This window comes from Carcharodon carcharias, chromosome 28 (genome assembly GCF_017639515.1).
Source record: "Carcharodon carcharias isolate sCarCar2 chromosome 28, sCarCar2.pri, whole genome shotgun sequence".
In the NCBI taxonomy this organism is placed as follows: domain Eukaryota; kingdom Metazoa; phylum Chordata; class Chondrichthyes; order Lamniformes; family Lamnidae; genus Carcharodon; species Carcharodon carcharias.
In genome coordinates, this window is record NC_054494.1 from 24243150 (window position 1) to 24267103 (window position 23954).

Consider the following 23954-nt stretch of genomic DNA (forward strand, 5'->3'; position numbering starts at 1 on the left):
TAGTCATCCGGGAATCCTGAATTCCACTGTGTGCACGTTAATCCTTTTGTGGGGACAGGGGCATTGTTTTCAGTTATGGGCTACATAATGCAATTCTACACTAAAATAATACTAATAAACTAAGCAAAACTTAGAAAAACATTGGCAAAAGCTTTAACTGCAGTGATTGCCATTGGTAGGTGTGCTGCTCTTCAGGGGCTTTTCTAACTTGCTAAGTAAATAACTAAGTAATTATTGTGGGATTTTAAAACAAAGATGCTATGGACTATAAGTTAGAAAAAATGTGTTAAGTGACTGGTTTGCAATTTTAACGTGATAACTCGATCAATTAATTTGTTGTGCTGTGGCTCGGTGGAAGGTGGTGCATTCTGAGGTTTACTTGGCGCAGGTTGGGTCACTGAGTGCACTTATGACCCCAAAGATCGTGAGGCCTCAGTTCCATGACATAATGTATGAAGAGCACTCCATGCAGAAGATGTTCAAAATATGCAGCACATAAGTCAGCATCTGAAAGGGAAAGGCAAGCTAATGGTATAGATTCTCCCAAGTTCCAAGCTCCTTTCCTCTTTCAGATGCTAAATGACCAATATTTATTGTTTTTATTTCAGATCTCCACCATGTGCCGGTCTTTTCCTCATCTAACCTTCTAATATACTTTCCAAAAGTACATTCACCATTGTTTGTACATTACAGCAGTAACTGCACTTCAAAAATTACTTCATTGGTTGTAAAGTGCTTTGAAAGTCCCAAGGTTGTGAAAGGCACTGTATAAATGCAGTCTTTCTTTTTTATGCTGTCTGTTAGAATATATTTAGTTTTGGCTTTTAGTGCTAAATTTTACAGATGTTGAGGAAACTGATATGTGGAGTATAATTATCTATGAAAGCAGCCATTTTGCTCTTTCTAAAACATTGGTTAAACCCACCAGTGAAGGACAGATGCTTCTTCCAGACTGCTCTTGGCAAATTTGAAGAACATTATGTGATTAGGATCTCATGGGAACATTTCAATTTAAAATAAGATTCTTAGCTTGAAAGCGAACTGGAAAGGACAATGTGAAGAGATGCAGATGTTCTTGGAGGAGGTAAAACAAAGAAGTGAAGCAAAAGAGCTCAGTTCTCCAAAGAGTCCTTTGTAATTATATAAAAAGAAAGCATGTGTGCGCATGAGTGCATGTGTGTATTTCATGTATCTGTGTGTGTATACATTTGTGTGTTTGTTACGTTTAATTTGTCTCATTTATATCACAGAGCTACTTCAAGTAGGAGTTCCATAATAGACTTGGCTGTGGCAATCTGCCCATTTGTTTTGTACAGCAGATTCCAAAGCACCAGCAACAAAAGACATACAGCTGTGGTTTGCATGTCCACATTTGTTTGCAGATTGCAATTTGCAACTTGCCTTTCTGACTTTCGTTTTCCAGTAAAGCCCTGAAACCTGGAAACCACATCCCAGCATAATGGCGACCGATAGAGCAGCTATTTCCAGTTCTACTTTGGTACAGCAGCATCTGAATATGGGGGGATCAATCACATCTTCATGTGGCTCTTATAGGGGCAGCAGCATTGACTGATTTACCTCACACCCTGACAGTGTTGTGAAGTAAATGTAGCATCAGAGCACTTTTAACTAGGCAATGTGCATGAATGGAGTTTTGCCAACAATGTGAACCATACTGTGGCGTGGAAGAGAAGCTGGCAGTATTTTTCTTGTGTGCCTTAATTATTTTAATTTAAATTGTGAGTGTTGCCCATACTTCTGGGTACTCGTTGGGAGAAGTTACTGGGCCTGATTGTGCGAGGAAACTGATCTAAGACATAAGGCAATATGTTAGCTGATGTGGCTTTACAGTTATTATATCTTCCTCAGGATTGGATAGAGTAACTCAGATGGTGTCGACAGCACTCGCTGATTAAATAAAAATATTTATTAAAACAGCTCAGTTAGCTAACCCATAAAGACCAGAAGATCCTAGGTTCAATTCTACTCAGTGCTGAGTGAGCTATTTACAGCAGAACAAGGAGGAACAGAAACAATGGCCAATAACAGAACATCAGAATCACTTTAAAAGTGAAACAGTTACAAATATCTATCAAGTTTTTGTCATCACCAGTGTTGAATTTGGGACAATAAATTGGTCCCAAAGGTCCAGGGTTGGGGAAGTGAAAATCAGGCATGGTTTAGGTCCCTGATCACAATCTAGTGGAGACAGGGTCTGGCTTGGCAGTGATATCCCCCTACATCAAATCAACTGCTGGCACTCACTATATAGGCCCACCCATGGAGAATGCTGGTTACTTGAGCAAGGTAATGGAGGACTCTTGAGCCTGTAGGACTCCATTAACAGTTGATGTTCTCAGAAGAGGATGAAATTGGTGAGAATATATTTTTTCAATCTGTTTTAAAGACCCAGAACTTCCAATCTCTGGATGGTCATACCCAGGATGTACCCCTCAAGATGCAGTACAGGATCCCTTGGAAGTCATTTAGCACTGACTACTCAGAAATTGCCCAGGAAGTGAGGACTTCTGGAACCCTCTGAAATAGTCTCCAACTCTTGAGTTAGAGTCGGAGACTTTGGATGGTTCCAACTTCCTCACCTGAATAGTTACCCAGGAAAAGTTAGAAGGATTAAAACCTGTTCTAACTCCTGGGTAACTGTATAACTGACCTCCCCCAACTCCCCACTAGAACCTGGACTACCCCCCCACCCACCATTACCCCCCCCATCAACCCTCTGACTCAACCCTGACCCCACAATTATCACCCCCAACTACCCCCCAACCTGACTAACCCCCTGACTTCCTGACCAAACCATCCCCTTGATCTGACTCACTAACCTCCGACCCCTCATCCCGCTTCCCTGACCCCCCCTACCCCCTCACCCACTTACCGGCCTCCCTACACTCTCACGCACTTACCAGCCTCCCTACACCCTCATTTACCCACCCTACCCCCTCACCCACTTACCTTCTCTGCATTGTTTCTCAAAGTGGCTTTGGGACCTTTAAACACTCTACTTACTGGATTACAGCAGCTTGAGTTGTCGGGTAGGATTGCTACGCTTAAGAGTTTGGAAGGACCCGCCATCAGAAGACAGGCCCGAAAAATTGTACGAAGGTAAGTAGGTAATTTTTTGCCTGATCTGGGTAGTGAACAGGGATTCCAAGCCAGATAGGAAATTCTGGGCTGTTACAATATTAAGAGTCCATCTAATTGTGGCCACTTTTCAGTTCCCAACTTCTGACAATGTCAAAATCTTGCTGAGATATTGTTCAACTAGCATCATGTCCAGGGATATCTCATGTAAATAGCCAGTGTGTTATTTTGCCAAGCGGACATCACAACTGGGCTTAATCCAACAGCAACATCCACCAGGCACTTTTCTATCAGGAAAGATTAGGTAGCAAACAGAAGCAAGAACTTTGGCTGACATTCTCCTTTCTACCTGGGAGCAGTTATAGCACTCTGGCCACGAGATCAGCTACGTCATCAAAAATCATAGTTTAGTACAGTACAGAAGGAGGTCATCTAGCCCAACAAGTCTGTGTCAGCTCTTTTGAAAAGCAATTAAGTTGGTCCCACTCCCTGGCACTTTCCCCATAGCATGGCAAATTTTCTCCTTCTCCCAATTTCCTTTGAAGGCTCCTATTGAACCTGCTTTCACCACCCTATTAGGCAATGCATTTCAAACCTTAACCACTTGGGGCATAAAAAAGTTTTCTCTCAGGTCACTTTTTGTTCTTCTGCCAATCACCTTAAATCTATGCCCTTTGGTTCTCAATCCTTTGGAAACATTGGAAACAATTTCCTTTTATTTATTCTATCTAAACCCTTTCACGGTTTTAAACACCTCTATTAAATTCCCTCTTAGCCTACTCTGCCCTAAGGAAAACAACCTTTCTCCGACCTATACACGCAACTGTAAAATCTCATTCCTGGAACCATGTCAGTAAATCTCTTCTGCACCCTCTCCACAGCCTTCACATTCTTCCTAGAGTTTGGTGCCAAGAAATGGACACAATACTCCAGCTGGGGATGAACTAGTGTTTTACTAAGGAGACTGTAAAGAACAAACAATGTTGAATTTAAGCTACTGAAATAACAAATTTGTATTTACAAATATGTGGACACAGAATTCCAATCATATCCCAAAAAGAACCAAATGCTCAATGACCAGGATTGAGTTTAAATATATATAAGGGTTGGACAGTGGCAGGGGCATTGTTGGGATTGGAAGGCAGGAGACAAATTTAATACAACAAAAAAGGAAATGGTCAGTAAAACTTAATATTTGTGTTGAAGCCTGAAAATGAGTTTTCAAGGTGGTACAAATGAATTACTGAGGAGAGGGATAGCAGCACCAGCAGTCAATTAAATTTCAAGCAAAACATTTCATCCTTTTATTAATTCAATTCTCTGCAGCTTTAAAAGAGGAGTAATTAGATATGCATAGAATCCAATAACTTTTTTTTTTACAATTTAACAGAAAATTAAGCAACATTAAGTTGTGTGAAGCTGTGTATCTTTGATCAGAAGATGAAAGCACATCTGAAGTAATCTGGTCATTAGATGAGTTGCCAGTAAATGTAATTAATAATTTGGAAAATATTCAACATAAGTCACCACCTTTGTTAAGGGTGTGAAAATATAATCTTACAAAATCACATGGAAACGTCTTTTAGGGAAACAACATTTTCCATAACCATCCCCTCAAACATTTGTTCCTGTTGAGTGTATAAATAACATCTGGGTTTTCAGGCTTTAAGCTCCTGTATACACTGCTTCCCCTGGTAGCGAAGAAAAAGCTCAAGTGATGAGTACAATGGAATGAATACTAAAGGCTAGCTGCTACTTTTGGATGTTATTATTTTCATAATTTTGAATGTCTTTGATACCCCAAGTGTGAAGTACCATTTCCAGAGTAGCCAAGAACCTTCATCCAGGCCTCTGTGGAATCTGGTAGGAGTCGAATGAGAGGAACTAATTTGTGAAAATAAATATTAATGCTCATTCTGCATCTCCCTCCCATCTACTGCTCTTTTAAAAGCTGCCTGAGTGGGAGCTTGTCACAAGGGGATTTTGAGCCTGGCAATTCCGTGGTCAATCATGCTAGTACATCAATCACTGATCTTCATAACTAAATGGAAGAAAGATAGGAAGCTGAAGGCCAGTAGATCTAGGACCCTGTATTCACCTGCAGGAACTAGTTCCCCAAGGGAGAGGCTGAAAGCTGTTAGCTGTACAACAAAGTTGCACCAACAGCCTTATCCATTAACTTCAGGGTCCCAATGGTTTGGAAAGCTCTACAGAAGTATTGATTCCATACTTGCAGAAGACAGGCAGAGCTGTGTAGATAAATGAAGATTTAGGCCAGTGAGCCTCTTCTGTACTACCAGGGATTTAGACATATACCCACCACCAGACTGCCAGACATCTGATGCATACTCACAAATAGCATGGCAAGATTCAGATATATTCCCACCACCAGACTGCCAGACATCTGATGGATACCTACAAATTCCCTGCAAGATTCAGACATGTATCCACCACCAGACAGCTAGCTAATGCATACCCAGAAAAGCCTGGCAATATTGAAATACATAACTGGACCGTCAGAGTTCAGCACACGCCTTTAAATTGTCCGACATTGATTGCAAAAGCACATACAAGATTTTTACACACAAATACATTGTCCAAAACAGTTCGGGTTATTATCTGGGACCTCCCTTTCCCCAGTCAACATTTCAAATACAAATCCACCACCACAGGGATAAGAGGGGAAACAGACCCTCAGTCACAAAAATCCATGATTGAGATTCAAATTAAGCAATAAAATACCCTTACCTTAACATGATGAAGAAAAGCATTCGGTGCAATACTGACTGCCACAGGTGAGCATTAATGTCAAATGGATACCATCTAACCTTCCTTCCTCTCTTTTGTAAAGGCGCAGCACCATTTGAATTTTAATTTTTCATTGAATTATATGAAGAGGCTAATTTGGAACAGGTTCCATATTAATATTTGAGCACAGCAAATTAACTTAAAATTAGCTAAAACATCTCAAAATAATTTTGTTGATGTGAATTTTGATATTAGAATCCTTATTTACACCAGTTCTTTGTGCTCAATAGCATATTGTATGTGGATGGCTAACCAGACATTTAATATCATGAAACAATTCCTTTTACAATGTTAGGTTCTAAGACCACTTAATAGTGCAAAATACACTGGTATTTTTATTCTCTTCCATTAAAACTGCTGCAGGATTTCATCATTCTACATTAATAGAGACAAGGGTACAGCTAGCACAGCATTACTGAGACATGCCGCCGTGCCCTTGATAATCCCAACTCACAGGGAGCTCAGCTGTTCATTGCATGTTGCTACCATTCCTGTCTTCTGATGAGCTACAAAGTACCTTAAATCCTGCACAGGTTAAAAACGTCACTACACTGCAACAGCACACCATTCATGGAATCCAAGTAGGTTACTAGGTCCACTGATGGTGAGCTTCTTAATGGCACCAGCTTCAGCTTGTGGATTGCTGCAAGCATAGAATAATGATTCAACACATCCCAAATCTGAAAGATAAGCTAAAAGGGAAGGAGAAAAAATGAGCCATTGGGCCCAATTGTATTTCTGATGTCAGTGAACTTAACCCCGTCTGCTTGGGCTGCCGGATAGAGACCCAGCAATGATCTTTACTCACTATTGACAATCATGTGTGTCACATCCTGACAGCTCAAAGGCTGACAGCAGTTGGATTAACAGTGCCAAGAGTCGGCCTTGTAAATAAATTTAGCAAGCAGGAGATAGGACGGTGGTGGTGGAGAACATAATCTGAATTCCTTAAATTCAATCTAGGACATCTGTTCTCGAATGGTAATACTGAAAATTTGAGTGATAGGAAAGAGAGGGAAACCTCCTGGATTTAGATCTGTATTAATTTTCCAGTAGATCAATGTTTCCAGATATCTATAAGTGGGAGAGAAACAGAGACATAACCAATGACTGACAAACATAGGGTGGGGGTATGCATATGCCCTGGTGATATATGTGGCTGATATCTGGCAGTCCATTTATTTATTATTGTTTGAATGGGGGCAGGGTTTGGAAAGCATCTATGTAACTACACTAACCTGAGTTATCATAGTGCTTCAATTTGACAAATACTTCAATGTTTACATCTCAAGGGGCAAAATCAGGTTAAAACCCTCAGTGGACAACCCGACTGTGCAAAAATATTATTGGAAACAGGCAGCAGTCAAACACAATTAGCATTTACATCAAAAAGGAAAGAAATAAACAACATAACAGAAAGCCCAAAGACGTAACACAAATGGAATAAGCCATGGTTACAGTGAACTAACGTGCAAATGCAGCCATGCAGCAGAGAACCCAAGGGGCGGACAGGTAAAGAGCAGCTCCAGCATCAGCACCGGACTCAGCCACACCTCCGTCTACTGCTCTAATCCTTGTCTCATTGCGCTAGTGCATTAAAAGCATAACTCCCCTCATAGAAAGTTCTGCTGGCTGTCCTGTGATAAAGTCTCTTTAAAGAGTGCAACAGTTTTAGAAATCTCAGATGTTCGAAGAGGAAACCTGAGTATACTTTGCTACTTGTGTCAATCTGCTCCAGTGGCTGTCTGCAAGGCTGCACTGGATTCAAGGCGATGCAATTTCATAATCTGATGGCAGGCTTTATTTTTTCTAACCCTCATCACTGAATGCTTATGAATAATGACAGCTAACAAACTGCGAGCTATCCTAATTGGTGTTTGGACATTCTGTGCTGTGCAAAATGAATGTTTATGTTGAGTGCTATGTTGTTACGGTAAAATTAGAAAGTTGGAAAATAAGTTGTTTATAAAATGTCACTTTGCATCAACTTTCTCTTTATTAAAAAAAAGTTGCAATTATATGAAAGACAAGAGCTGCGGCCAGCTATCATGGCTGAGGCCAGAAGCCACACTTGCCAGCTGTGGTTTAAGAAATTGCAAGGCTGGAAATTACTACCACATGGTCTTATCTCCTGGGCAGGGAGTCTGAACGTTCTGACAATTTGTTCTCTGAACATTAGGCTCCAAATGAAAACCAAAATGTTGGCCAAACATAACATATCGTCAATCTTCTTCTGCTAATGGGGAAATGAGACAAAAAACAAAGGATGCTGACTTTCACACAGTGTTTCCCAGCTATATAAGCACTGATGCAAAGTCCAAGTGACTAAAGGTTTTAAAAGCTTTACACCAAACATAAATTAAAAACTGTTTCACAGAATTTTTATCTCCACCAGGCAGTTTGGGTGCTGATGAAAGAGCTGAGTTTCAATTAGGGTGGGATAATTAAGGTGGGATCGAAAATCTGAGGGAATTCACAAAGACAAAAATTAGCAGAAGCAACAAACAATGTCTATCTAAAAGCAAAATGCCCGCTCAGTCAAGCAGGCTGCTGACAGAGATTGTAAAGCAAGCCAAAAGCATTTAGGATCTGAAGGGCTGGGAGTTGAGGCCTTCAGAGTTTGGGGGAGGGGGAAGGGAAGGGAGGGATATGGGGATTTGACTGAAGATCAGGGCCAAGGTTTCAGACCACACAGTATCACAGAACTGAACACTGGTGACAGACGAGCCTCTGGCAAGCTCTCATGAAATGGTTTCCATGGAAGAGTCACATGGATTTTAATGAAAAATGGAAAGTACAAAAGCTGCACGCAGGAAATAAAGAAGATGAAAATATCAGAACAATGGAAGAACTGACTATGAGGCCAGACTATTTTTCAAAAATGGAAGCTTTGAAATAAATCATTTTGAGTTGAATAATGTAAATATGAAAATTAAGATAATGATGTTGTGCTTTTTTTTTGGTGAAAGCCAAAACCAAGGTAGCTGGAATAATCTGGCTGCCATGCTTTTCTTCAACCTTTTCCATGTGCCGTAGACTAATAAAACAACAGGGATTCTTGTTTGAGGCACTAACAAAAAAAACAGTTAACAAATGTGACATGTGCCTTATCACAGCCCAGGTCTCCAATGACAGTGTGATAATCCTAGCAGTAACATCTGACATCACAGCGCAAACGAAATAATAAATCTCTGTGGGTCAGAGGTCACACAAGCACACCTTGTCCAGTTTGACTTACTTTCTGCCTCGGGTCGCATTAAAAGTCCCTCCGTATTTCTTCCGATTAAGGATGAGAGCAGCAATTTCTGGTACGTAGCGAGCAAACATTGCCTACATGCATGAAACAGAAAAAGAAAATGGCATGCAGAGAGTGTTCTACTGCAACAGAGGCAGCAGAGGCCCATGGGATACTTACTTTCTTCCATTAACCGCACTATAGGTACCACCATATTTCTTGCGGTTTCCTATTAATTCTATGATTTCAGGGACGTAGCTCGCAAACATGGCCTAAGAAGAAGATAGGAGACAGAAGAATAGACTAAAAAGAGAGGCCAAAGAGGGGGTGGGATGCTGTGCTCTAAGGTTCAGAAGATGTTCTTAAGATCTGAAACTGTAAAAGAATTAATCAGATCTGTGAAGAAAATCTCAGCTCTGCTTAAACTAAAACTCACAAAGCAAAAAGGCTTAACTTTTAAAAAGAAAGGGTTCTTTTTCAAGAATCTAAAGAAATTGGAGTTTTTGGAATTATGTTTTGAAAATATTTCATCTACAAGAGATGTTTCTCTAACAGTACAGTAAAGGCAACAAATAAACTATATTTTCTAAAAGAACAAATGAGGCCAAGGGCTCAGAAGAGTTTGCACCAGTTTAGTTTGTGAGTTTTAGGAAATTTTTCAATGAAAATAATTGGACCAAAATCATGTTTTTGAAGAAAAATAAAAATGTAAAAAAAAATGGTCAGAGCTGATCATGTAACAGCCAAACAAGTCTAAAAAGTCTGCCCAAAAGATTCAACATTAAAAGGAAAAAAATGCAAAAGTAGTCAAGAGAAAATTTCTATCTGCCATGTTTCGTGCAACAAACACTTTGCTTGTGGAAGGTTACATCTGAGAGCTGTGTCTGGATGAGTTTCTGAATGATTTATGTTGGGATCCACCTAAAGCCACCTCACTGTTACTATGGTTGGTCTATGATAAGCTACTCTCACTTGTAAACTTAAAATTCAAGCTTTTGTTTTGGACATCCAACATTCATATCGGCAAGGGAGCTAAGCTGTATGTAAAAGAGGCAGCGAGATCTTCTCAACATACATTGAGTCCTAAAAATGGTGCATTTGTTTCATCTCATAAATAGATTTAGTTAGAAATTATATTTTGAAATGTATTCCCAGCACAAATTAAACTGAAATCACTTTTCTTTAGAAGCAACTGGTTGCTTGTGGGTTGAGTATGGTTGTTACCACCCATCCCATATCCTTCACTCATCCAGCTTCTGGTTGTTGCTAACTTCTCTGTCAAAATGGGCCTAAAATCACAATTGCTTTGGAGTTTTGAAGCCAAACTACGTCCATATTTATGCTTTATCATACAGCCAGTGCTGATAACTGCTTAAAATAGCAGAGTTTCACTTAGGTTCCCTCTCCTGATGGTTCAAGTAGTAAAAGATCCCTAAAGGGGTCCCCATACATGAGCCTTTACACTGGGTATCAGCAATCTGTCCCACAATCGGTCAAGCCTGATTCTGTTCTCAGCTGACATTTTTCCTTTCAATTGGGGTCACTGTATACTGATCACAGGTGGAAATTCTAGCTGTTTTTTCCCCTCCCTCTCACAGAGGAATTGAGACTAAGTGAAGCACCATTATTACAGTTCTCGGTCAGCACAGGTCAAACCCATGATCTCCTTTGCCTGTACATTCCACCTGTAAGGTAATTTTACTAATTGAGCCATCGGAGCAGGAAGGGAAACCTAGGTGAAACACTGATATCTTAACAGTTATCACGACTGTCTGTGTGATAGTGCATAATTATGGGCGTTAGTTTCCTCTCACTGCCTCAAACACCCACTTTGACAGAAAAGTTAACAATGGCCAGGACCGAGCCAATGAGAAGGCCTCTTCTCTGGACACTGTATCTGTATTTTCAAACCCGAGACTAAGGCCATGGTTAACTGCGCAGCAGTGATCTCTATGCTTCAGAGACACTTCAAAGCTTGGAGAAGTATCACCAGTGGTTCCTTTGCAAGATCCTCCAAATCTGGTGGCAATAAAGGCGGTCCAACAGCAATGTCCTCTCTCAAACAAGCCCAGCACTGAGGAGCTAATCATTCAAACCAGCTCTGGTGGGTAGAACATGTCGTCTATATGCCCGACACCAGGCTCCCAAAACAACTTCTCAACTTGGAGTTCGATCATGGCAGGAGACTCCCAGGAGGACAACAGAAACGCTTCAGTGATCTACTTAAAGCACCCTTGAAGAGAGAATTCAAATATCCCCACCAATCCATGGGAATCCCTGACTTGTGACCAACCAAAGAGGTGAAGGTTCATTCACGAAGGCACGGAACACATTGAGAAGCTTTGACGGGAACAAGCAGAGACGAAGTTGAAGCATCGGAGAGGATGCACTAACCTCCCAACAACTGATCTACCTGACCATCCAAGCACCACCTGCCCCACCTGTGGCATAGCCTGCAGATCGCACATTGGACCACCCATCTCAGAACCCCATCGAATCAGAGTAGAAGCAAGTCATCCTCCATCCCAAGGAACTGGTTAGGAAGATTATTTTTTATTGAAACATCCATTTAAAAATGGGTGCAATTGGTGAATATACATGAATTATTTCACGTAAGCAGTGACTGAATTGAATATGTTACAGAGGGTGTATGTTTGTTAAGAAATACGATTAAACTAGTATGTTAAGAAGACCTGCATCATCATCATCCAACTGGATTTGAATGCCTCAGTCATGCAGTTAAAATACATTAAAGTTAAATGAATAAGCCTCTTAGTTGGTCCTTAAAGGTTTTGGATTCCATAACCTGGACAATGACTGTTGCATATCCCACTGAGTGAATGCTGACTTTCCTCTCTACTATATTAAAGGTGGTGTCAAAATTGTCTCTGACAAACAGAATGTCAGAGGTGAAAGTGTTCACCCATTTATTTCACTTCTAACAATTTCTGAGTTCACATCAACGATGGTTACTAATAAATTTGATTTGCTCTCATCCAGGGGTACAGGCTTTGCAGTGCATCCTATAACCACGTGTTTGTTAGCAGTTGGAGAGGGACACAGAGGGTAGGGCTCCTGAAACCGCACTAAAAAAATCTAAATCATCACTTTATTAAAAGGAACAAATCACATAGAAGGGATTATGGTCACTGGCATATGTAGAAAATTATTACACAAAACACAACAGCTCAAAACACCAACCTGGAACTATCACATAAAGCAAGACAAATGTTATTTTCTACATTATCTACGTCACTGAAACTTTTTCATAGAACTGGTTTTAAAATGAGTAACAGCTAAAATTCCACTAATTTTCACCAGCTCATTTTAAAAACACAAAAGATTAAAAACACATTTTGATCATGTATAATCCCAGTTACAAAAAAAACATTTCTATTTGCATTCCTGAACAATCGCATTGTTGCTCATGGAGTTGAAAGGCAACTCTACCCTAGTTAGAAAAACAAAGCAAATGTGTGAGGAACTGCATGTTTCAATATGGAAATTAGTTCTGAATCCAGCCCAAAATTGGTGGCTGGAGACTCTTGACCCTCTATCCAAATGAATTTGCCAACTTTACACTATCTGTGGATACTGGCATGCTGAACAAAGCTGCCCATAAATCAAGTCAAAAAGGCATCAAAGCCAGCAGCCTCACTTAGATCACAAAGATATCAGTTGTGTGGAAAAAAAAAGGCATTCCCTGCAGCCTTTTTCTAAAATTCAAGCTACAGCATTGTCAAATATATGGTCATCTCAATAATGTCATTTCCATATTTCATGAAAATATAGTCACAATCCAAAACAGACAGCAACATGAGATGAAAATTAGAGATGGTTTTGGATGCTTTCCACAGTGTGTGCATCAATTTAGTGGAAGTCAAATTTACATTTATACCTAACTTTTTATGATTTTTAATTACTTAAAATGAGCAGCACAGCAGATGATGAGCTGTGGGATATGATCTATATCCCACTCAGCTGGTAACCATAACTCACTTGTAATTGTTAGCTGTGAGTTGTCAGGCCATTCTGCAATAGGAAATAAATCGTATTTCACAGCTCAACACATATCTTTGATTTACGTTACACCTGGCTATACTATCGCCAAGCTTGGAATGCTTAATGACAACCCAGGGTGCTTAAAGTGGAAAATGTTCCATTGCCAGCGCTGATATTCACCCATTTTAATGAACATTAAAATTCACCATTTTCTTTTACACCTAAAGTAGTAAATGTTCATAATTGGCTCTCCAATAAAATTCTCAGCCATCTCTAAGCCTCTTACTGATGGGCTGTGTAGACACCCAGCTTACTGTTGCAGGCAATAGCATTCCCAAATCTTACAGGGCAGAAAATGTGACGAATTGTGAGAAAGGCTGGGCAGGCCACTGGGTAATACATTTGTAATTGTTTAACCAATCCAAGTTCAGGGAGCAGTAGGACCCATTGATAAAGATTTGCATAAAAAATGAATAGAATTGGGTTTCTTCTGGGATCTTCTGGGTAGTCTGTCCACCAACACCTCCCCACTCCCATCAGCCCCCCAAGACTTGTGTCCTTTCCATCCATGGTGACTGTACAAATTATGGCAAGCTTAAAAGAGGGGCTGCAAACTGACTATTTGTACAGTCTGCCTGAGAGAGAATAAGTTAGGTAATAATGAGGTATAATGAAGATTTCCAGAGGCAGAGAGAGTTTTACTTATGGGAGCAGATTCATTACTGTTGTTTCATAAGAATTTAATACCGATATTACAGTTTGTGGGCAGGAGTACAGTAGTTCCTGAGGCTGATATTTTTAAAATTTAAAATATACCAGTGGATCTCCTATGGTGTTGTTCACAGTTGTCAGAGTTTAAACCTGGGTGGGCTTCAACAGCCAGAGGGGGTCAGAGAGGCACTTTTTCCCTTTCGAGCCCTGGGCTTTTTCTGTATTTTTTCCCCCCTCTCAAGTGATTATGTGGCCTGGAGGGTGGGTGGGAGAGAAGAGGTGTTTATTCATGATGTTCCAATGGTCATGGTGCTGGGAGGGCTAAAGGGGCAAGCTGGTCTTTCCCTGCCAGTCAATCTTGTATGTTATTTTTATAATGGCAGAAGCATGACACACTGTATTATTCTGCTGCTAAGCTGGAGCACTGTGTAATCAGTCTATCTTTTTAAGGCTGCACAGTCTGACTGGCATACAGTCACCCTGAAGCTAATTGGAAGCCAACTGCTCTTGGTGGATCCAGAAATAAATGACAGCATGCTCTTTGGGGCTACAGATATTTTTCCAGAAGTATACATATAATATCTATATTTTAAACTACAGAATAATATTAAGAAATAAAATATAAAACAAACAACAGGAGTAGCCTGTCTGCCAGTTAGGAAGCCTGTTTCTCTGCTGTGCCGACTGATCTCAACAGTGGGAAGCTTACATGCTTAAACTTTAATACATCCACTCAGCAAAACTGCATGAGAAAGAATTAATGGCATCCCCTGCTGCTGAATAAAATACAGTCTTTCAACATATTGGACTGCTTTACAGTGCAGCTGCACAGAATAGGCTGAGGGGCTTGTTGTTTTGCAGTAAATTATATTAAAAAAAAAACATTTTTCTAAAAGTCTCCAAGAGGGTAGAGTCGCCTTTGAACTAACTTACTAATGAGTCAACATATTATTTCCCCCTCCACTTCACAATTAAGTTGTTTTCTGTGAGACCACGATATTTAAACCTATTGTTTGGAATTACTGTGATGCTTTATTTTATATTTAGATGCTTCACCATGCTTCAGTGGGTCTATCATTATATTAACAAAGCCAATGTCTGTAGCCTGCCATTTTCCAATTCACAAACAGTAGTACAAACTCAAATAATACTACAGTTTATAAGGTAAAGCATTTTTTGTTCCAGTTTTAAAATTAAATTGCTATTTATTAATAATTATTGAACACAGCAGATTAGTTAATTTTCTAGTTTTGAGACCCTAGTTGCCTTCAAGCTTAAAAAGACTATCACAGAATTCCATTGCAAGGGAAACACATAGAAGAAAATGTCTGATAACATATAGTTTAAACACTAAAAACACCCTGGGGATGAATAGCTCTGGCTGCCTTTGCAGAGTCAACATATGGCAAGGACAGTGGGGTGCAAACATTAATGGTCCTAATCTTCCTCAGTCACAAAACATAATTCAATGAACCCCCACGGTTTTGCCTCTATGTTGCCCAGAAACTGTTTGCAAACCTGCCAATGAATAGGTAAAAATAAAGGCCTCTTCTTTGGTCAAAACAGTGGAAGTGTAATCAGCACCAGGAACACTTGTACCAGTAGTGATCCTTATGGGGTCGATCAAGCGATGGCTGGTGCTGGTGGTGCAGCTGCATTTGGGCATGGGTGATCTGCATTATTGGGATTGAAACTTGCCACACCTGGTCAGAAAGTGCTTGTGGCTCTGGGGGACTGTGTGTCTGGCATTACCAAGCTAAGGAAACCTCAAATTTCATATAAATTAGCCAATTGTCCAATACTGTCCCTCTCAAGGCTTTAACAGCATTGCTATTAAATTATTAAATGGCTGTTGGTTGGTGGGCCCTTCAGCTATTTTGGGCCGCATGTTAAACAGATCCAATGATTTCTCCACTTTGCTGTTCTTTTTGCTTTAGCTGCTGCAGTTATTCAAACCTTCTTAAAGCTGCACTCCCTCTCCCTTTTGAGGATGTTTCTAAGAGAATTGGCCAGAACCTAAATAGGATCTAAATGTTCAAATGAAAGGTCATCAGCTAGAAACGATAAACCTGTTTCCCTCTCCAGAGATGCTGCCCAGCTTGCTGAGCGCTGCCAGCATGTTCTATTTTAATTTCAGATCTCAGTATTTTGCTTTTGCCAGAATGTATCCCACTGGACACCTTTATTCGTCTGCAAGGTTATAGAGATGTGGAAGAAGCATAAAGGGCAGTTGTCTTTACACTTTAGATGCAGAAGACGGGCCTGTTATTATACTGCCACCTGGGTATTACAGTCAAGGCAATATACAAGGCTTGAATACATGAGAAGATGAAGAAACACTAGTGAGGTAGTGACAGAACTGAGTCATCTCCTTCAGCCAGGCATTGAATCCACTTTGAGGAAAGGAGCAAGTTAACAACGGCTGTCAAGTTACCTACTGCCTTCAATGTCTACATCCCTGATCTTTCCAATCAACAGCAGGAGCTACTTGTTCAATCTCATGACCAGCAGTGTATAAATGCATCCCGCAGGTAATAGGTACATTGTTTGCTCAGGCCACAGATTTCAGTAATTTTTCCATGGAACCCAGCCAACGTAAAAGAGCACGTTTACCATCTGGCTCGATTCCCCATAGTGCCAAATATTATTGGTGGCACTTGCATGACCACATGGTCCTTTGCCTCCAATGTCATTTTGAACAGAAAGGACCTCTTTTCCATGTCCATGTAGCTAGTTTGTGATTATGGGAATAGGGGAATGCATCTGGTATCTTCTATGACTTATTTATTTTACAGCAATCCACATTACCACCATTATTTCAAGGGCCTGCAACAATGAATGGATAACTACAGGGAAGCTCTGGCTAACCATAGCAGCAATGGCCATGATCCCATTGAGTACCCCTAGACATGGTGTGGCAAGGGATGGCTCTCACAGGTATCGAGACTTTGGTGGAGCAGATTGTCAGGATGTTAAAATTGATCAGTGGGGGGAGGTGAGGTGGTGATAAGGAATCTTTTTAGAAAAGCCTGAAAGCTATCCATCATTTCTGCACTCTGCTGCCCCTTACACAACTCTCTTCTACATAGCAGCACTGCCATGGAACAAATTAAGGAAGAAACTAGCACCAACCAGTGGCAGAAGGATGCCCCAGCTGGCATCGAGGAGGTGTTTCTTTCTGCAAATATTCAGCAAGAGTCTTAACAGTCAAAGAGGTTACTGCATTTCTAGTTAAGTGCCTGTGCCATCCACTATGCAACAGCCTCTGTACATGTTGCAATACCCAGGCAAAAATCAGGCTTCCTCACCTTTGCCCTGAACCTTGCTTCAAGATCCATGATACAACTGTATTTCTCCACAATTACTTTTAATCTATCCCATCTCAAATGAGGTCTCATAATACATTAGAACACTAGTTAACAAAAATTATATTCATAATGAATAAGATGCAGGAGTTTGGAGTATTTAACTCCACAGAGCTTCCTAGAAATGGTGAGCTGAATTTTCACTTCAGGGGTGGGAAGCCAGAGGTGGAACTGTGTCTGGGTTTTTGCACCTGCCTCCGGGTGGGGTGTGCAGCAGTCACTCTGAGAGGCTTGGAGGGAGGGAGATGGTGGGTGGGGCGGTGGGGAGAAGATTCCTCCACAGGGCAGTATTTGGCTGCACCTGCACCCTGCAGGCAAGAGGGGAGGGCCTGTAGACTTGACTGGAGTGCTGGAACCACAGCTGGAAACTGGATACTTGCCTCCAGGCAGTTAAACAGACCCCAGAACATTGTAATACTGAGAGCCGGCAGGGAAATCTCGGTCCACCTCATTTAACTGCCCTTCACAAGCCTAAACTTGTGGGCCCTGAACCTTGCCTCCCCTAAATGGCTGGGCTGGAAACGTCCTTGGGAAAACGGCACACTGGCCAGCGCCAGTATTTTCGGGTTTCAACTGACACCATTCCTGACCTTGTTGGGGCGGGGGGGGGGCAGAAAATTCTTCCCTGTATCTGAGTTTAGGACTATGTGAAAGAAAGCCATGGATTAGCAAAGATCTCCACAGGTTTCTGCCACTGGGCCAGGCAATCATATCACATTGCACAGAGATGTGTTATGGACATTTTCACAGGTGTCCCTAAACCTAGAAGACAGTGCACTCAAATAGCTGCATGAAAAGCGATAGTGAGCCAAAACTGCATTCCTGACTTCCAGCTCTCTGTCTGGTCCGCTCTTGCACCTCCTTCATTACCACTTGCACGTGTTTCTCCTCACTTGTGCCTAGTTATTTATGAAGTTTCCCCTTCTGTAACTCACTAAATGAACAACTTAGAGTGGATGGATCTGTGCTGTTTTTATGTGCAAGTAAACAGAAAAGAGATATGTTGGAGTGAGGAATCAAAGAGGTACGTGTCACCCAAGTGGTCAGCTCAGCAGCCACCTCATGTTAATCCTTGAACATTTACCACACATACCTGGACTTGGCAACATGCGTGATCTATATAGCTGTCAAGTTTAGTGGAATGCAGGGCAAAAGCAGGTGTGACAGCAAACCTGAATGCCCTGCCAAAACTTGGGCATGCCAGTGCATTTGGAATGTAACTGAGCAGTACCAGAAGGTGCTTCATTCTCCCTCTCTGATATTCCACAAAACTTCCAGTGAAGTGCTGTTAAGACGCAATGTGGGACAAGTTTAGAAAATTCAATTAAATGTAAAGACATCTACTCTCAAACTTCTTTCTCACATGGGTCCCAGCATCTGGCTAGAGTCAAGACAGCATTGACTCTTTCACCAAATTTCATCTGGGTTGGTTCTGGCACTGCTTTTCCACTGATGGACGTCTCTCTCTACTCCAAAATTAATCAGCTTTCCCTGACACACCATAAAAGCTTCACTCTTATTTATTGACTTGCCCCAACCATTTCTCCTTCTAGTAAGCCAGCAATTCTGGGAGGATAGCAGTCATTTAAGAGTTCCACTCGATAATTTGTCCTTTGACCCTAATGCACTTCCACTTCCACCATCTCACAATGTTTCCAGTTCACAGTTCATGTGCTGTGAATTGGGAACACTGCGAGATGGTGGAAATTTGTCAACCTCACATTCCGATGCAAGGTCAGCTAAGAACACAGTAGACCTGTGAAGCATCTAGTGCATAGAGATCCTAGCCACCATCACAGTACTGCAATCCCAATATCAATTCCACAGTGTACTGGTGCTGCTAATAGGAAATGCACCAGACACTAGGATCTCAATGGTGAATCCAGAAAAATTAAACCTAATGCCTGATAACGTACTCAGTGAAAGGGATATTGGTGATATTACTGGCTCTTTCTGGATGAATATTCAGGTGTTAAATAGGTTCAGTCTTCTAGGCTATTTACATTTGCAGGGTGAATTCTATTTTTTCTATCCACACAATGGGAATCAGATGGATGCACTGCTGTCATCATGCCACATCCTGTTCTTTCTATTGCATTCATTCAGAATAAAATGGTCAACATCTTATTCCAAAAAAGCATAATCCAAGAAATTTAGATTGAAGAAACCAAAGTCTGTAAGTGGCTTCTCATTGTAATCCATGCCATTGCTTCAGAATGCTATTGTTTAAAGTTTCACACAACTGAGCTGCCCAATTATAAATATTAACAATTGTTACATGAACTTGACTCAATCCAATTCCAAAGAGGCATTGGCCTAAAGCAGAACCCTGCCCAAAACTTGGAGTAAATTCTCTAAAACCCAACAATCCCAGGCATTTTTTTTAAACTCATTGTATTGTCTTTAAAGATCTATGATTTTTCTTGTAAATTTTGCTGAGCTTCCATCCAGTTTAAAATCTTGCAATTAGGGTGTGCTTCCTTTCACAGTTTTTTCCTCCAAAAAGCATTCCATTTCTCTATGCACTGAATTGCTTCAGCTATCAATCTACCCAATCTGCTAGGTCCTGTAATCCTGTAATATTCTGAAGAAGTCATATTCAACTTGAAATGTCGACTCTGTTTCTCTCTCCATAGATGCTGCCAGACCTGCTGAGTATTTTCAGCACTTTGTGTTTATTTCAGATTTGTAGCATCTGCAGTATTATACTTTTACCATCCTGTAATCTATTGTGTTCCTCTCAGTTTACCATGACACCAATTTGATATCATCAGCAAATCTCAGCCCTCTCCTACCTCTGGCCAAAATCATTTTGTTAAGTGGAAAAAAAGGTCATTAAGGCATTCCATTATCCATATTGTTTCAATCCAAAACATTTATATTTAGCTCTAGTTTGTGCTTTTTGTCCCCCTCAGTCTCTCCATGTGGCTACATTTCCTTTAAAACTTAATAGAGTCACGCCAAAGCATGAGCTGAACACATATTATCGAATGGCATAATTTCCCTGATAAGTCTCTTAAGTGGTACATTGTCAAATGCCTTCTGAAAATTCAACAAGCCTAGTGTGGTTTTCTATCTACACATCCTGTGGTTTCTTCTTAGCAAGCATTTTGAATGAAAACTATATTTTCAAATGTATTCAGCCTAGTCCTGAGTAGCCCAATGCAATATTGTAAAGTAAGCCCATAATTTCACTGGGGTTTTACAGCTAAAATGTTATAAATTAAAAGGGGAACATTGTATTGGAGGGCTAATTTGAAAATAACTTGCTGTCTTTTTTAATAAATAAACATTTTCCCAATGTACTTGGACAATTCTCAGTTTTTATCCCCTTACAAACTATTATCACCAACGCCTCCGTAGATTATCACCAACGCCCCTCAACTGCAAAAGGTGGAAAAGAGCTGATCATCTGCTCTCAAATAGATAATAGTGTCCAGCCACTCCTACATTTGGAGATACTTCCAGATAAGTAACTCAGATCAGGCATATGGGCCCACCTCAACCCTGAAGTCACCAGTGGCCTGATGCACAATCAATGTCATCTTAGGTTTTCGGGGCTAGTAATGATATTTCTTTTTGATAAGCAATGTTACCAAATCTTTCTAAACTGAGCTCCATTGCGCCTTCGCAGTTCCTCTAAAATATGTTTGTTGTTGTATCGTAACTTTTTCCAAAAAAAAAAGTAAATAATAAGAATTTCATTTGTTTGTGAACATCCGCTTTCTATAGGCAGGATAAAGCAGCTTTACTGAACATTAAACATTGGTTTGAAGCAGAACCTTATAAGGATATCGTATCAAATACCCCATGGCTTGCCACACAATGGGCAAGTACGTGAAAAGCACACTCGATATTTATTTGCATGGCTGAGACCGAGGAGCTGGATCACTATGTAATGGATCACTAGGCTTCTCAATAAACAATGACTGGACTGACCTGTAATTAAATGACCCTTCCATCAGGCCCAGACACCTGTCAACATGTCTGTCGATCTGTAAATAGTGGAGGTGACCTTATAGAAGCTGCTGCACTGAGCACATCTTCTGGGATGTAATACACCCAATGAGAGATTTTAGATATTATCTTTTGTGATTCTGGGGCAAAGATGTTAATGCACAACAGGGCTAAAAGATAAAGCTTCTTAAACAAATGAGAGTGACAGGAGTTCATAATTTCTCCAAATTATTTTAACATGGAGGTGGGAAATGCAGCATTTTTCAGCATTTGTACTTTTAACAATAAGAGGTGAGACCAAAATCGAAATTTGGAATGCACTCTCGGCCTTTATTTTACCATTTGAAACAGGTTTTCGAGATCCCAGGCTGCGGTGATTAATCACAATAAATAGAGATGATATTTTACCAAGCCCCCGAGGATGAAGAAGACCATAAAAAGCCGTCCAAGGGTTGTCCTTGCATAAACATCTCCATAACCAACTGTGGACATTGTGACCATAAGTAAGTAGACACATTCCCAGTAGGTCAGTGGCTGGGAATTTTGGAAGTTTTCCCAAGGATCCCCTGAGTTCTCCACCTATGAGCAGTAAAAGGAAAAGATAGTAGTTAAAAATCTTGACGTTGGAAGAAGCTTGACAGATACTGAGCAGTGATATAGCTACAGCACCACCTAGTGTCAATACTAGCACATTTACATCGCATTTAATTGTTAGGAATGTGATTTACTTGATTTGAAACTATGCAGACACACCAAATATCTTCTCTTTTGTTTATTCTTGTTCATGGAATACTCCGAGCTCCAGAACCATATTTTGAAAAAGTATGCTCTGTTCAAATTGCACTTTCAAGCTTGTGTTTAAGATCTGCTACAGACACATGTGCTGCAGGGGACCAAGGGAAGAAGGGCTGATAAACTTGCAAGTATTCTTTCACCAATTCTCTCCACATTGCTTTGACATAGAATATGTAGGATATAGCACAGAAATAGGCCACTCAGTCCAACCAGTCCATGCCACATTTATGTTCCATTCACGCTTCCTCCCACCTTCCTTCATCTCAATCACCATAACCCTCTTTGTCCTTTCCCCTCGTATGTTTGTTTAGCTTCCTCTTAAATGCATCGATATGATTCACTTCAACCATTCCCTATGGTAGCGAGTTCCACATTCTCACCACTCTTGGGTAAAGTTTCTTCTGAATTCCCTATTTGATTTCTTGGTGACTATCTTATCTTGATGGCCTCTACTTAAGCTCTTCCCCACGAATCAGGCCATCTGAAGTCATTGACTCCACTCTAAGGGGTGCTTCCACAACCTGCTTTGGTATATCTCCCAGTGAGTCATTTTACACGTGTAAGTCTAAACAGTGAATATTGGCATCACAGCTCAGGCCTATCTTGCTCATTGTAGCTGTAGCAATCTCTTCAACTGAACAGCCTGCTAACAGATTATGAATTGCCAACTGTATGAAGTACTGAGGACTGATATGAATACTTGCCAATCTCCAATGTTAGTATTTATGATGCAAGATATTCCGATGTCAAGATAGAATTTCTTTTATTTATTTTCTTATTAAATTGGCTGAGGTTATGATGATATCACCTGTAATGGATTTGTTTGCATTCTGAAATGAGTGTTTCAACTTTATTTCATTTGTAGTGTCCCTTTAAATGAATAATTGTATTAATGTATTAAGATGTAGACTGTAAAAAAAAACAATGATGGATACATTTTGCTGCAATATCTTAGAAGGGACAAAAGAATGCCAGGTGAGAGTATAACTTAAACACGAGTGCTTGGGGGAGAGTCAATGAATGAGACATTTCGGGACCCAGATACATAGGTTGATTATCTGTACCTGGCTTACAGGTGCAACAAGTGATGAAAAAAGACTCAAGGCATGTCGGATAAAAGTAACGAAAGAATGCTACATTATACATAGCAGTGAACAAGCCTTGTTTGGAATATTGTGCTCAGTTTTAGGAAGCATTTGCTTGCCTTGGGAACAGCCCAGCAATAAATCACCAGGATGCTATTTGGGGTGTAGGATAGTTATTCTGAGACACTGGGTAAATTTAGTCGCTATTCCCTGGAGTCAAGGAAGCTGAGTTAAGGGGAAACCCAGGAAAAGCTCAACATAAAGAGCTTTGCGATTTGGGACACCGTCTCAGAGAGCCACGAATGCAAATTCAACTGAGGCGTTTTGAAGGGAGATAGATGCATATATGGAATTAAGGTTATTGGGGAAAATTAGATTAAAATGATAGGGTTGCCATGATTAACAAAAGTAGTGGAGCTAGTTCCCAGGGCTGAATGGCCTCTTACTGGTCTTGTGTTCCGAATGATACTTGGATTTATTAATATTTAGCAATGGGTTATAGACAAATGGTGATAACATCATTGCCATTAATGATTCAACATAGATGTCACTGTGCATCAGTTATAACTGCCCTAACACCAGCAAAACTAGTGCTCCCAATATTCAATAAATTTATCATAGCCCCACAAAATTAACAAAAGAGCATATAGACACCAATTTCAAAACTATTATCTCACCTCGTGTTCAGATGTTGGTTGGATGAACTCTTTATGATATTACTAGAGCCCGACAATAAAACTGCTGCTTTATAAACAGTTGCAGCTAACCATGATCACCAATAAAATCTCATTAGTGAGATTTATTGAGCAATAATTTTGCAGTTGATTTATATTATTTGACCATAGCTCTGGACTATCCATTTTGATCAATATATGTTAATGTTAAACACTGAGAAAC

At 40.4% G+C, this 23954-nt stretch overlaps 1 protein-coding gene across 4 annotated transcripts in view; it reads right to left on the reverse strand.

The window, feature by feature from the left end:
* kcnma1a (potassium large conductance calcium-activated channel, subfamily M, alpha member 1a) overlaps positions 1 to 23954 on the reverse strand; it is a 770607-nt gene that overhangs the window by 229473 nt on the left and 517180 nt on the right. For all 4 annotated transcript variants that reach the window (XM_041176516.1, XM_041176514.1, XM_041176513.1 and 1 more), the window contains exons 8-9: positions 21586 to 21756; positions 9323 to 9414 (exon numbers count right to left, since the gene is read on the reverse strand). In XM_041176516.1, coding sequence (XP_041032450.1) covers positions 9323 to 9414; positions 21586 to 21756 — 263 coding nt within the window. The remainder of the gene's footprint in view (positions 1 to 9322; positions 9415 to 21585; positions 21757 to 23954) is intronic.